The sequence below is a fragment of the Antrostomus carolinensis genome, unplaced genomic scaffold (genome assembly GCF_000700745.2).
Source record: "Antrostomus carolinensis isolate BGI_N321 unplaced genomic scaffold, ASM70074v2 scaffold17939, whole genome shotgun sequence".
Lineage (NCBI taxonomy): Eukaryota > Metazoa > Chordata > Aves > Caprimulgiformes > Caprimulgidae > Antrostomus > Antrostomus carolinensis.
In genome coordinates, this window is record NW_010339429.1 from 13,857 (window position 1) to 29,823 (window position 15,967).

The 15,967-nt window shown below is 38.9% G+C and overlaps 1 protein-coding gene across 1 annotated transcript in view; it reads left to right on the forward strand.

The window, feature by feature from the left end:
- LAMA4 (laminin subunit alpha 4) overlaps window positions 1–15,967 on the forward strand; it is a 46,664-nt gene that overhangs the window by 12,063 nt on the left and 18,634 nt on the right. Inside the window, exons 10-17 of the mRNA XM_010175854.1 lie at window positions 3,733–3,872; window positions 5,215–5,388; window positions 6,513–6,655; window positions 6,991–7,153; window positions 9,233–9,366; window positions 10,490–10,661; window positions 12,798–12,929; window positions 14,011–14,153. Of these exons, the coding sequence (XP_010174156.1) occupies window positions 3,733–3,872; window positions 5,215–5,388; window positions 6,513–6,655; window positions 6,991–7,153; window positions 9,233–9,366; window positions 10,490–10,661; window positions 12,798–12,929; window positions 14,011–14,153 (1,201 nt within the window). The remainder of the gene's footprint in view (window positions 1–3,732; window positions 3,873–5,214; window positions 5,389–6,512; window positions 6,656–6,990; window positions 7,154–9,232; window positions 9,367–10,489; window positions 10,662–12,797; window positions 12,930–14,010; window positions 14,154–15,967) is intronic.

Here is a 15,967-nt window from a genome sequence, read left to right on the forward strand (position 1 = left end):
CTCTGCACCAGGGAAACCCAAGGGGCATGTTATTTCCAGGACTCAGTAACCACTAGACCCTCACACTAATATTTTTGGTTAAGTGAGTGCTTCCAAGAACGGGTATAAAAGTGGCTCCATTCACAAGAAGAAATTTGGCACTATTCAACATTCCAGCTTCTGGCTCCAGAACTGGAGGCAACTCAGTTCTCTGTGCTTTTCATCCAAAGGAAACACTGAGCCAGTCACTCCCTCTGGGAAGGGATAAACTCACTGCTAGTCACTGCACAGAGCACCATAAGGGTGTAGTTAACATAACAGTAGTTAGATTGCATTGCTGTAAAATGGTTTTGATCACCACAGAGTACAGTTTAGGCTGTGGGCTATGCGCTACAACTCCCATTTAAGATAATGTAAATGTGGATATGATTGGCATGCAGGGAGGGAATGATATGAGGAAAAACTTCAAAGAGAAACAGTCTGCTATAGCTTACACATGAAGATTTTTGGTTTTATTCACCTTTACACTTGATTTACATTTCGCATTTACCAGTGCCAGCTTACTAGATAGAGCAACAACACAAACTGCATTTGGCTCTTCATGCTCAAAATGTCAGCAGACACTCAGGATTCAAAAAATCTGCTCATACTAACTGTTATACTGGAAGAAATACTTTCAGTAGCATTTGAGAGGCTCCATAAGAGTGAGTAGACCTAAGATGGCCCAGGTATCCTAGTTGATTATGTTCCCAAAAAGGCACGCATGCTACACACACCATGAGTTGTAAAGAACAGTTTAGCTCCTATGTGAAGTACCTGGCAAAAATATCTTCTCTGTGATAGTGGGTTTGCAGGTAGGGAGTCACCCTGAAAGTATTGTGATCGCACCAGAGTGCCTGGAGGGCCTGCTGACCACAAACTAACTGTTTGAGAGATGTTAATATGCAAACTACAGCAATATGTGCCTTACTACATTTGTGGAGGCAGCTTTTCCATGGCACTTTGGTCTGAAGGCATTTATTTTTTGTTTTAAGGCACAATTATTTTTTTGACAGAAAGATCAGGTGGAAATAGCTGAGAAGACAGATCAGTGCTACAAAGGAGGCTGACATGGATAATGCTCCAGTCAGATGTGACTGTGATTCACAGCCTGGGAAGACAGATGTAGACATGCCAGGGCACGGTGGAGTGTCCTCAGATCAGCTCTGTGTATTGCCAGGAAAGGTTGATCTGGCAGGAGGAATGTCCATGAAAGTCCAAAAGAAAGTCACAAAAAATCTTCAGACTGGTGCCTGAAACACCAAAACACCTGATTATCATGCCAATAACACTACCATGGCAGCTGAAGCCTCTAAGCCAGCATGTCTTGATTGCCTTTCAATAAAGCTTGCTCTCAGTTTTAGGAAGGGTGAGAGCATGTCTTGGCTATGCAGCTTGTCTGAGAATATCTCCTGTGTCACCATTGTGCAGTGAACTGGTGGGCTTCAGCAGAGAGGATGAAGGAGAGTTTGGGAAGGAAAACATGAGATGAGAAAGTGTCTAGAAAGCATAGTCAAAGTATTTCCTCCTTGGCGGTTTCCCTTGTATTCTTTTTTGTATTTTATCACTGCATAAGACTAGCTTTCATTTTTCACTCTCACCTTCATCTCAAAGACTAAAATAAAAAATCAATATTCTCCTGTGTTGAGAATGCCATTATAAAGGACAAGAGGAAGAGATTTACGGTGAGATTTTATAATAGTACCAGTAGTAATAGATGTTAGCTTTGTGTTTTCATGTTAGAGTTGTATTTCAAGTTTAATACCTCAGATTTCAAACAGATGAAAAGCCATTTTTTTCATAATATCAGATCAGACACAATTCCAATTCAATTGCTGATTATGAAAAAAAAGGTGGTTGAAATTTACTAAATCACTTTCTGAGCTTGCCATTTTTTTAAGAATAATGTGAGCTTTTTTCTGATGCAATGGAACATTTATTTAAAAAGGCAGAGAAAAATTTCTGAAAGTTGATTATTATTCTAGTTATTTTTTAAGTAGATATTTTGAAGCATTCTGGAATTCTGTGTTACAAAGAACTCATTGTAGTTCTTTGAGGATTTGCTAAAATAATGGCATTTTAATGTACAGTAAGCTTTATATAGAATATCTGATTACCCCCAGCACACAAGGTCTATCAGGACTTAATGGCCCACTCCTACACTAGACTGGGAAAGTAAAACACAAGTAAAAAGAGCCAAGCAGAGAGAGGGCAGGACTGTGGCAAGTACAGCTTTTCATTATGTCCAAAGAGAAGCAGGACTTGTAGGACTCCATGGGATCTTCCCATACTCTGGGTTGTTCTGATTGAGGCTGACAGCTGTTTCAGTCTTTAGTCAGCACAGAACTAGAGGCACAGAAAAGTGATTGGAGGCTACTTTTCCTTCTTTCCCTTCTATACAGTCTCAGTACGTTTGATGATTAGCTCCTCTACCTGTCTCTCTGTTATCTTCTCAGACAAGAGTAAAAATATGAGGGGAAGAACACAAGAGTAGGCAGATGCAAGTTGACAACCCCCAAAATATAACTGCAAACCCTACAAATATGGTCTTAACCTTTATAGTGAATCTATGTCATTAAAAATTAACTATGAATACTGGATCTTCCTTATATGCATGTAGCTTGTGGCTAAAGTCACATTTCATTATACTCAACTAGTTGTACCTACATCTAATTAAAGATTAAAAATGATGTAATGTGCAAAAATCCTTCAAAGGGCAGCATGTCACTGGAATTTGATGTGAGGAAATTGGATTATAATTAGGGGTAGTTAATTTTTCTTTCTCGGTGATTTTTCTGTCTGCTTATCTTTCTGGGAAAGGACTTCTCTCCCTTTGAACACAACAAAGTACCTGCATTGCCCTTTGATAACAATCCTCCTTGCATGTGTACCAGAAGACACAGCAGTGTAAGACCAAATGTCCAGGACACTAATCCATGACCCCTGGCAGATGTAGGCAGGAAAGCTGAATAGGTTACCACTCACAAGGGCTGGGGCAGGTAGTAAGCACAGTTGAGGTGCACATGCATCATCAGATAAGGCTTTCTGCCACTATACAGTACAGACAGTCCAGACTTGTTACCAAGGCTGAAAGCAGTGGTGTTTCTGTTAGCAGAGTGGGCTGTGAACCACACACAGACACACCACCTGTGCAGCCATTGCTGGTCTCTGGGTGATAACCTTTGGGAGAGATGCACAGCTGAGAGCTAAGGGAAACAACCTATTCATCTTGCCTAAAATAAGTCTGAAGAGCTCATGAACCATAACTCCCAGATGCAGTTCCCAGGTCAGCCACAGATATTTAGTGAGGTGCTGAACAAACAATCCTTCTCTTCCAGTTGCCATATCTGTAAAATTGGGTGTAACATACATTTGCCTTGAAGGAAAATAGAAGGGTTAAAATTATGAATATTTGCAAAGCTCCCTGAGGAAAGTATTACAGAGGTACACCATCAGAGTGGTACCTGGAAGTCCCATGAAAAAGTAGTCTCCCCTTGTGCAAACTTCTTTCCAAAAACTTTTGCAATACTAGATCCTGATAAATCACTACCCTTTCTGAAATCACGGCCTCTTACACACCACAGTTAGGACTTGTTCTTAAAGCAGTAGGCAATAGGTGAGTTTACCTAAAAGGGTTAGGAAGAATTTTCCTGGTGCAAAACCAGTGTTACAAAGAGGAAAAAAAACAAGCTGTCACTTTTTTTCTAACTGCAGTGAAGAAACTTACAGAAGTCTTCCCTCAACTCCTGGACAAACTGCGCAGAGTAGAACAGAAGGCACCAGCAAACAATATTTCTTCCAGCATTCAGCGGATCAGAGAGTTAATTGCTCAAACCAGGAGTGTAGCAAGCAAGGTAAAACTTTTGGATGGAACTTCTGGTTACCGGAGCTAATAGCTGAATGCATCTTGCTAGGAGCTCCATTTTCTTGGGCTATGTTAGAAGCCCAAACCTTGACATTATCATCTCCCAACAACTGAATAAACAAAGTACCGTGGAAGTCATTAAAATCTTTACAGTTGCTATTTGCAAGCAATTAACATCACCATGGTATTCATGGTTAATTCATGCAGTAGCAACTATAATTAAGTAATTGGCACAGTGTTGAAGATGGCCACAATAACAAAATAATTTACAACTAAAACTAATAGGTCATTACTCAGCTGGCAACATTAGTTACAAGCAGTAATAATTACGGCAATTTAATGCAAACTTTTCTGAGATGACAGTATTTCTTTTTTTTCTTTTGAATTGATTTTCTGCAAGGTACGAGAATCTTTGGGTCATACATATTTAATAGAGAAAAACACTTTCATTATCATACATAAATTATGAGGGATTTTTCTGTAACAAGAACACTGAGGTCAAAAATTAAAACGGTATATTTTAATTCATTCAGAGAAATCAAAAATTCAGTGCACTATTGTACGTTCCAATGCTGGAACACACTGTACACATCCATTACTTCAAAAAAGAAAAGGAAAAATCAGTATATGTCCAGTGCTTGACTGTTCTTTAAATGTATTTCATCATTAAGGCATATTGTGCTTAAACTTGAAAACATTATTTCAGTTATGTTGAAGGCACTTCGAACTAAAATTAACATGTTTTAAAATTTTATTAGCATCTCATATATATCACTGTAACTTCAGTAATATAACAGTGTGAACAGAAAATTGGTCATACTACTCCTAAAGCAAGGAAATAAACTATGGGTGGAAGTTTTATAGCTATGTAAGAATTTTCTTATGTGCCATACATAATGATGTAGCCCTGATTCAACTAAGCACACATCTATATCACACTGAAATTTAATTTACTTTATGAATATGCTTAAGCATGGTTAATTAGGAGCTTTAATTAATTTTAAAATTAATTCCCTTCATCTTCTTTAGCAACTTGGTACTTCTTGAGCAACTGGTCTAATGGAAGGTGTCCCTACCCATGGCAGGAGGGGTGGAACTACATGATCTTTAAGGTCGCTTCCAATCCAAATCATTCTCTGATTCTGTGATTATATACAGTGTCTTCCAGAAGTGATTTATTATAAACATACAATTATGCATGGCCAGTATATAGATGCCAACTCTGCTTTTGCAGTAAGCAAGGCTGCTGGCTAAGTATACTTGTATATTTACCTTAAGTAACATCCCCAGGCAGCAATACTGTGTCTCACTTAGCACACTTGCAACTGCAGGTCCAAGTCTCTATGATGTTTGGAGGACAATCAGCTGTTGAAGTCAATCCAAAGATCAACGTGGAGGAACTGAAATCATTCACTTCCATGAGCTTGTACATAAAGCTTCAGAAAGACAACCCACAACTGGCATCATCTCCAGACAGGTTTATTTTGTACCTTGGAAACAAAAACGTAAGAGAATAACCCAGATAATTTTTATAAATATATATAAAAAAATAAAATTGAAATAGGTTTGAAATTTATTTGCCCTTGGTTTTTCCTCTCACTATTTCTCCATGTTTCAAAATAAGAGGTGTCTACTATACAACTGTCACTGATTTTCTGATAAGCAAAGAGCAAGGGTTCCCAAGACCCCTGTCCTTTGAAACTTCTCACGCCAAACAATGAAGGATTTTTTGTAAGAAGCAAATTAGACTGCCTGTGCAGCATGCTGCTGTGATTGTCATTGCTGCAAGCCACATTTGCTGTCTCCACTGACAGTACTGAGGTGCTCTGAAACAGTTAATAATGTCACTCGCCTGGCTTTTGTGGGCCACATTTTAATCATAAACCTATGCTGCTGACAGTGTCAATTCCAAATCTCTGAGGTCACAAGCCCACAAGATAAACAGGTTTCTTTGTCTGTGCTGCTGTTGTACACTCTGTACATCACTGCTCTAAAACACCTAGAAAGGGCATATACTATCACTACCTGTTAAGTGTTGTGAAATAATTGTCCTTTAAATTGTGGTTCCTAAAAGAAAAAAAAATCACACCTCACAAGCTAGGTATAATCGTGGCAAGCTGTTACTTGGGAAGGGTAAAGAGGCAGGCTTCTCTTTTTAAGCTTTTCTAAGAATGTCTAATGAATATAAATCATGTGAAACTCCTCTTGGCAGAATATATAATTGCAGCATAATACCTAGGCTTTAGACAAATCTTTTTTCCTATTTCCTGCATATGACACTGCACACTAAATACTGATGAACAGCTTCCCATTGAACATGACCAATTATGGTCAGAAGACATCTCATGACCTTGTATTTATCTCAGTCAAAATGGATATGAAGTAAAATAAGGGGAGTTGGAACTAGATGATCTTTAAGGTCCCTTCCAACCCAAACCATTCTAAAATATCAGAAACTTTTTCTGCACAGTTCTATGTGGTGAAAGAAAGTAGTTGAGAATGAAGATTTTGTTTATTAGTTATATTTAAAGTTGTAATTTAGTCTATCAATGCCCATGTTTTATTAATGTTCTGCATTAAATCCCTTTCAATGTTGTAGTTCTGACATCCTTCTCCATTGGTGTTTTAGGCAAAAAATTACATTGGTCTTGCAATTAAAAATGACAACCTTGTGTATATTTATAATCTGGGGGGCCAAGATGTGGAGATACCTCTGGATGCCAAGCCAGTCAGCACCTGGCCTTCTTACTTCAGCATCATCAAAATTGAGAGGTAAAGTGATAATGTGCCTTTCCCCAGAATCAAACAGTTAATAGAAAAAAAAAATAAAACAGAAAAGGCTGCACCAGAACTGCTCATCAGTAGTCTTCAGTGCCTGGTTCTACTAAAAAAGCTGAAATAAATGAAAATTCTCTTTGCTTTTTGAGAGCCAGGACCCAATGGGCCACAGGGAAGAGAAAGTTTCTGTAGTCTCTCTCCTTCTTTTACCCCAATGTATTAGTCTTCTAGAGAGGAAACAAAATCCCTGCCTGGAGTTGTAGGTTTTCTTGTTCTTTTTAAAGTCTAGCCAATGTGAAACTCTCTTTTCTTACAATTCCCTTCTACAGGATTGGAAGACATGGTAAAATGTTTTTAACTGTGCCCAGTCTCACCAGCACAGCTGAAGAAAAATTCATCAAAAAGGGAGAGGTTCCTGGTCCTGGCTCTCTCCTGAATTTGGAACCTGAAAATGCTGTTTTCTATGTTGGCGGAGTGCCTCCAGACTTCAAGGTTAGTCACATAAATAATCTATGTTCAAAATCAATGCAAACTTATCTTGCTGGGCTTCCCTTTAAACACACAAATGGTTAATAAATAAAATGTCCTTATTTTGTCATTTATCATCTTAGGAGTCCATCTTCTAGCCATGGCAAAAAATACTGTTTCCTTGAACATATCATGTCATACAGTAAGATGATAAGATTCCTGTTAGCTGTCATTCAAGTTTTCTGAAATGTAACAATAAGAAAAAAGCTGGCTGCCTGTCAAGCAGTATGCATAAATTAAGGCCTATTAGCCCAGTTTAACCAAGTTTGTAGGCTACCAGTTTTTTTCAATGCTAATGCCTACAGTTTCACTTTTACAATTGTCACAAAAATGAAAAGTAATGTAATGTTAATATTATGACAGTGTGGGAAACTAGAAATGTAGTGATTTGTTTGAATTTAAATTATCATTGGTTTAAATCCAGCCTTACAACAGCATGAAGACTTGCCTGTGCAAAATATGCCTGAAGACCTGTGTGAGACAGTCGCTTCAATCTAGTTCCTAGTAGTCAGCATGAAGTAGCACCTCACTTACCTGCGTCTGTGAACATACCAGGTCCTCTTTTTGGTTTTAGAAATTGTTACGAATGATCTTGGCTATGAAAATTGCATGGCTGAATGAAAACCTGCTTAGAAAGACTTTAGAGAATTCTAAATTTTTTAAGCTAACTGTGGTAGTGTTAAAACATCCAGCTACTGTTCCACAAGCAACCCTCCTAACAATATAAAAACAAAAATTAACTCAATACACTTAAGTATTCCTGAGCCTTTGCACTGCTGCAACTACTAGATACATGTCATGGTTTGAATTTTAGATTCCTGAGCCCTGGGTGCAAGTTGCCTGGGAATAGGACTGAGAACTTAATAACAGTTGCTTACACAGCAAATGTAATCCAGCAAATGAACCCTTCGGGTCTGTTCCAGAGCAGGGCAGCGGAAAGGAGAAAAGTGAAGGAAAATGGGAATGGGAAGAAAAGGATTCATGGAATTATTTGATAAGCATATGGGTTTCTTCTCCCTTAGGAATGAGCAGTTCACGTTTTCATTTATTAACATACAGTCATATTTGCTAAAAGTTTTTGCCTTTGCTTCCTTGTTACATACTTTGTACATATGAAATGTACCATTTAAACACTAGAAGTCTCATATTTAACATAATTTAGCAGAATAGTAGAAGAAAGAAAGGAAACAAAGGACAAATTATAATTTACCAAATGTATCTGCACTGCAGATAAGAATCTCTTTTTCTCTTACAGCTACACATATTCTGCGTTGCTGTATTATCATTATTATTATATCATAAGTGAAATGGAAATAATAAGAAGCCAAAGGAAGTTACTGGCAGTGATCAGACTCTGAAGTACAAGAGGTGTTATTAATACCACACCTGTTCCACGGGGCAGAGTATTTTAATATTAAAAGAATGATTCACTACCTCTGTCAGCTTTATTCTTTTGCATTTTTCCCCTCACTAATATGGCTATTTAAATTCCATTTGCAGTGATCTTTGTTAAAAGAAGGAGTTTCTATATCCTGCTAACTGTTCAAAATAACACCTACCGAGGATTAGCCACTGGTACAGACTTTGAACCCAGGTCTCCTGGGTTTTATGAGCTCTCTCATTTCTCTCTTCCATCACGGAATTAATTATTTTTCCATCAGTGAAGTTCGTCTATACATTAGATACGATATATCTACCAAGAGTTTCAAATACTTCGAGTAAGGTCTGTGATTAGTCAAGTCTTAACCCTTTTCCCCTTTTCCAAGTGTGCTCCCTTCAAAACTACGAAAGTTTTTGTTTGCAGTTGCCTTACCTGGACTACCATTCTCACTGTGAGACCATTTATGTGTTCGGTTTTAACTTACAGCACAATGCCTATATCATGATAGGGATTGCAAAGACTGTTCCAAAGTAGTATCATCTCATTTGTTTCAAAATACAAAGAGCACAGAGACAAAACTGACCCCAGGCACAAATGCTTTTATGATACCCAAATAAAGAGTGTGACCTTTCTCCTTTTACTTTTCCTTGCCCTCTGCACAGCTCCCTCCCAGCTTAAACCTGCCCGGCTTCATCGGCTGCCTGGAACTGGCTACCCTGAACGATGATGTCATCAGCCTATACAACTTCAAGCACGTCTATAACATCGACACCACCACATCGCCACCTTGTGCCAGGTAGGGGACAGTCCCACCGTCACTCTGCTGCTCTGGTTTGTTCCAAATGCCAGGCAGTCCTGGTGGTCCATTGCTGTTTCAGAATACAAACGTGAAGGTGATATTGAGTTGCCCAGAAGGAACTTTGCCACTTTTGTGTCAACTAATACATTTGCTGCTGTCTCCATCAACTCTCTCACAACTTTGCTCATGTCTTTGAAAGGGAAATGCAGAGCGTGTCCACCCTGATGTGTTAGCTGGGACATGGTCCAGGCTGACCTCCTTACCCCCGCTCCTTGCCTGGGACAGGACTGCTCCTGACTCAAATTCTGTCCCTGCAAGTGGTACAGCCACAGCTAGTTAGCTCCAGTTCAGTCCCACTCCCAACCAGCAAAGCCAGTGTCAAAGTTATCCTTCTGCCACACACTCTTAAACTCACCACAGAAATTCCTCAGATAAGCCATCCACAAACTGAGAAATGCAGCCCCTAAAGTAGAAGTGAACATCAGCCACAGCGTTTGTTTAGCACAGACATTATGCACAGGCATTTTCTGCATACAACAGGCAGCAACAGCAGAATCTCTCTGTACAAAGAACAGGAGAGAAACTTGCAGCTCTCACTGGGAAGAAATGCAGGAGGTGTTGGGACAGAGCAAATGATGGCTTCCCACGCCATTCCCACAGGGATCTCGAGCTGCTGCTCTCCAGGACACTGCATGGGCCACTCCTGGGCTCCCCAGCAGGGCCCATGCTCAGCTAAAGGCCTCAGAGAATTCAAAGGGGTTTCTGCACAAAGCTCTGAATAGAAATATATGTGTATCCTTATAATGAGGAGGTGTTGTGTGCCTGCCTCTTTACAAGGGTGAGCAAAGAATTTTCCTGCCCTCTACATACAACACAGGATGAAAGCATGATCTTATGATGAAGGAGTTAGATACACCTTTGAAGCTACATATTATTTTCTAGAAAAAATTCCCAGAAAGAATTGGAAAGAAAAAGTTGTCAGTCCCACCACTGCCAGGAAGAAGCAGCAGTTCAGAACAATTATTTCAAGAAAGTATCTTAATTGTAAAGGCCTTTAAGTTTCCCCAAATTAAAAAGCCAATATGCCCAATATTGCTTCCCTGCTTGTTTTTTTTCATAGAAATAAGTTGGCTTTCACTCAGAGCCGGGCTGTGAGCTATTTCTTTGATGGCTCTGGCTATGCCTTGGCAAGAAACATTGAGAGAAGGGGAAGATTCAGCCAGGTGACTCGGTTTGACATTGAAGTTCGAACACCGACGGACAATGGATTGATCCTGCTGATGATTAATGGGGTGAGTATCAAATCCTTCTGGTACCCTTCATCCATGAGCACCACAATTTCCCCAATACTTACAATGGAAAAATTGTAAATGGAAAAACCCTTTATATTTGTAAAATATAAAAATGAAAAAAACATGGAAAATCCAAAATGCTTGTGTCCTCCTTATATTTCACTTCTGAAAAGAGGAAATACTTTGTGTTTTTCCAGTGTGTGTATACTTTAAGAGGGAACAGCTCTGCAATGGGCCAAGGAAGCTAAGACCCTGAGTCTCTCAGTCAGAGACAATGAGAACTTCAGAGTGGTCATACCCCTGTGATGACACTCTGAAAGACACTCCATTTAAGCCCAGTAGTTGCACTTTTATTTAAATATGAATGCACCATCAAACTGATAGGAAATTTCTGTGAAGTTACTCCCATAAAGCACCACTTTATGGCAGGGGGCCCCTTTTAACTGTGTTTCTTGTACTAGAGTTAAATATTTCTTTAAGTTACTGAAAATAGAAAATAGCACAAATAAAAAGGCTTGATCTAAATGTAACCAGCTTTTCAGAAGTTTGAGGGTGATGCAAACTCTGTAAGGTTTTGAAGAAAATAGACTCCACATGCAAATATCCTCTGAAGATAAACTCAGATTTTTTTGTCTTTCGGTGTCTCCACATCAAGCTCCCAAGACCTGTGTGGATTACAACTTGGTAAAGCCACATAAAACATTTTGCTGTATAGATGCAGTCCACAGACATACACTTGTCTAGACACCTACATGTACCACCGCATTGAGTGTTTAGAAGAGAAAAAAATCCACTTTCATTAGAAGAGCTACTCTCTAGTGTTTGCCTTTAGGGTAACTTCTAGAGGAGAGCTGTAGGGAGCAATTGGCTCTGCAGTGTAACATGCCACCATGAGCCTTCGCTCTTAGAAGGTTTTGGACTAAGCAACCGCTACTAGAAGTTTAACAGATCCTATTGCAGATCAGTCATTTTTCTTCCAAGCAAAAGTGCCCAGAGGTTTGTCAGAGATGTATGGACATTGTGTGTTACGGTGGAAACTGCAATCAAATTGGATGTTAGCTGTGGAAGACCAGGCCTGTTCAGAGGCACTTTTAGAAAGACTGTAAGCCAGCCCATTACTCACTTCTGCAAAGACAGCTCATAAATATTCTGAAGGCGATCCCTGTTTCATTTTTTAATTTAAGCAGTTCAAGACAAACCCAAGCTGCAGTTTCATTTAAAAGTGCTAGATTAAAACCTTTTATTACTTTAAGTAGTGACTTCAGAGGGTGGACTCATTTGTGTCAGAGAGCAGTTCTTGGCCTGCAGTAGTTTTTTGAAAATTATTGTTCCTATGTTTCCATTAGGCATGGGAACAACGGCATGAACACTAGAAGACAAACATTAGCATTAAAAGCATTAACATAGATGCACAGTTGCTGTAAACTGTCCTTTCTGCTTCTTCATGTTCAGATTTGGAACAAAACTAATTCTATGGTCCAGATCTTCATTTCAAGTACTCTTTAAAGATTTTTCTAAAGTAGAGCTCCTGTTTATAAACTGTAGGTCACTCAGCCACAGCCACAAAACAGAAGCCAAACCATGAAGCAAGAATAGTCAAGAAATCCAGAAACTAAATACACTGTAAACACACTCTAGCTGTTGCTCAGCCTTCAGTAAACATATCAGTGCTGATCAGGGCTGTGAAAAGATACAATCCTGAGCTAGTACAGGCAGTGTGACAGAAGCTGTTAATGCAGACACAGCCATTCTAGCACACCATTGCTTTTACCAGTATAAGATCTTTCATTTGGGCCATGTAGTATTACTTTGACAGTAAATAGAATTGTTTGCATTAGGAATACTTTGCTGGCAAAGAATATTTTCACTACGGGGCTACCAAATACTATTCCTACAGGGAAACAGTTCACCAGGTCTTCAAATAAGTGCTGTTTATCAAATGATTATGTGTGCATGTGTATATATTCACATCTACTATACATATAAAAGTAATCCAGAAACTGTGCTATAGTTTTGCAAATAAAAAGTCCTTTCCCAGCAGCTTTTTATGTCAGACACTTTTATAACGCTGTTTATTTTTTTTTAATTGCTGCCACAGTCATAGTGCTTTTCTGACTGTTGTTTTGTTTTGCACAGAGTATGTTCTTCAGCCTAGAGATGCACAATGGTTTCTTGTACCTCCGCTATGACTTTGGCTTCAGCACTGGCCCTGTGCTGCTGGAGGACTCCATGAAGAAGGCACAGATTAACGACGCTAAATTTCACGAGGTAGAGATGCAGTGACTGTCACAGCAATTTGACCAATTATGCCAGCAGCTCCAAAGCAGTAATAATTTGTTACAATGACAATGAAAGGAGCAAGAGGATCAGGGGCCAGGTAGTGATGCAGTGCAGCAGGCAGAAGAGTAGAGTGCATGCCTGCCTTGCATGTGAAAGAGCACATGCAAGTCCCCCCACTACCAACTAGCAAAAAGGGAAGGATCTCCCTGCTTCCTGGTAAATCAGTGCCTGTGGACAGATTTTGTGTATCACTAGCCAAGGGCAAGAGAGTTCACATGGGAGAAAAAGTGCTATTAATTCAGAATAAAGTTATATCCAGGACGACTATATCCTTGAAATATACAAATCTCCTCAACTAAAAACATGTTAACGTGACCACCTTAGTTGTTATGCATTGTATTACAAGAAATAGTGCATTTCCCATTTCATTTGAAGGAAGAATTAATTTGGTAGCAGTCTTTTATATATGCATAGTATTTTAGGGACTTTGGCAGATCTAAAATATCTATTTATATTTGGTTTAAGAGAATTTGCTTTAAGCCAGTGTAACTGTGACCGTGACAGTAGCAAATCCCCCCTAGTGGCTTGCTTCTCCTGCCATTTAATTGATGTAAATTCAAAGTCTGATTCCTGGTCCACAACTACAGCTGGGATTCTGTTCAGCACATTTAAGCAGAGCACAATTAAGCCTTTTATGCTTTGACAATGAGATAAGTTTTTTAGGAAGTATGCTCTAACTTCTTGGATAAATCAAGAAAGTATTCTGAAGTTAATGGAGCTTATCTCTTTGCTGAAGTGTAGAATAAGAAATTGGGGTACTTTCATTTGGATTTATTCATAAGTGAAATATCCTGCCTTTTCAGTCATCAGAGAAATTGTGACTTAAAAATAAGCTCCCTACTAGTAATTGCTGTTAGCCTCTCACAATTTACAAAATAACTTTTTTTATAAATGAGAAGAACTTTTCAAACACAAAGATATAAAGATGCAATCAATTTTGCAAAATCACCGTGACAACTTAGAACAGGTGACATTTTGGACACTCTTTAGCACATGTCTTTCTTTTCAGATTTCTATTATATATCACAATTCTAAGAAGATGATCTTGGTAGTAGACAGGCGACATATAAAAAGTGTGGACAATGAAAGAACAGCAATGCCATTCACAGACATCTATATTGGAGGAGCACCTGCTGAGATCTTGCACTCCAGGTTGGTTTACAACTGGGATTCAATCACTATCTTCAAGTAATCACCATATTTAAGTTATGTTGTATGACCTCTGTCAAAGGGCTTACCATAAAACAATTTTCCCAGCCTCAACACCTTATGTAAAACAACCCCCCAGACACTCTTCTGTGTGTCTCTCAGAACTCTGAAGTACCAAGGATTAGGCTTGATCCAGCACAGGTAAATTCTGCTAAAACTGGTCTAGTTTTAGTAAGAGTAACAGAAACTGTTGTCTTCTTAAAACAAAAAGGTATTTTCAAAGAACACATGAATACACAGAATTGCTATTCCTCTTTGCTCTGCAAAAAGTTACCTTTGTAAAATAGCACTGCACTAGCTGAAGGATCAAAACCCTCTACCAACTGCATTTTCAAATCTAAAGATGATTTTTTCCTACTACGCACTTCAGTTCTGATCCATCTCCGGTTCTCTGTAGACCCAACTCAGTTGTCCCTGTGTAGGCGTGGGAAGAAAATAAAAAGTCTCAATTTCCCATCATACCATCTGACCAAAGCCAAGTTTAATCTCAGTAGACTGCATAACTCCCATTTCCGGCAGTGGGAATCCGCTGGACCAGGGTCATGCTCTGGGAGAGCAGGCTGGCTGCTTGAAGAAGGGTATGCTCTTCTGACAGGCAATATTAATTCCTGGGGTCAGGCAGCAAGGCCAGCATTTTCAGAAGGGCTCCAGCTGCTGTTTCAAGTGTCACAACTGCTAACAAAAATAGTATCTCTCTTTCTAATACCCTCTATGTTAAAAAAAAAGGGGGGGGGGGAGATAGCATATATTGCACAATAGTTTCTAGGAATTAGTGATAAATCTCCTAAAACCTTACTTTGTTGTCAGAAGAGCTTGTTGAATCCATAAATAACATCTGAGATATAAAATACTTACAGATTAAGCTTTTAAAATAGGACAAACTGCATGCAAAGGAAAATGATGCCTTTCAATCCCATGTAATTATTTGAACATGCAAACAAAATGGTGGGAAAAGGAGAAACAGTATATAATTTATCTGGCCTCTCAAGTAGTTCTTTACAAAGGTCTGTCACGAGGGGCTATTAAGAAAACTAGTGGAGTGGAGAGGAGAAAGGCTGCAGTGGATTAGAAAGCAGTTGGGAAAGAGAAAATAGGACATAGTAGTAACGTCAATTTTCACAGTATAAAAAGTCTACAGCACATGCCCAAAGGATCTCTCTTAGGGCTGGTATTAAATACATCAATGATCTAGAAACAAAGGACAAAAGGATGGTGAAAATTACTTTGATTAATCAAGCTTAGAAAACACTGAAAAAGCCCAGAAGGACCTAGAAATATGGGCAATTGAGCAGCTGAACGGCAGGTGAGACTTGTTCACAAATGTAGGATACAAGATGAATCACAAGAATTATGGCTGCAGTTTTCTGAGTGAATTGTTATTCTTCGAAACACCTAAAAGGTACTGTCAAAGCAGGAAAAATATAATCTGAAAAAATACATAGACATTGTAAAAATACAATCAATTAGAATATTGAAAAATGTATACAGAAATTATTTAAGCAGAGCTATGTCTTTGATATTGTACTCAGCTTTGGTTCTCATGACAATGGTAGACAGCAAAAAGTACAGTCCAAATGTGGTGACATCATTCCATTTTCATCAGGAGCATAAGTCAGTATTAGAATTATACCATCTACTGACAATCTACCACTATCTCTCTGGTACTATCTACTACTGATAGCTATGCTTCCTTTTTCTAGACAGACTTACATTTAACTGACATTGGGGGGCAGCAGCAGGGAGGGAAGCTAGCTCTA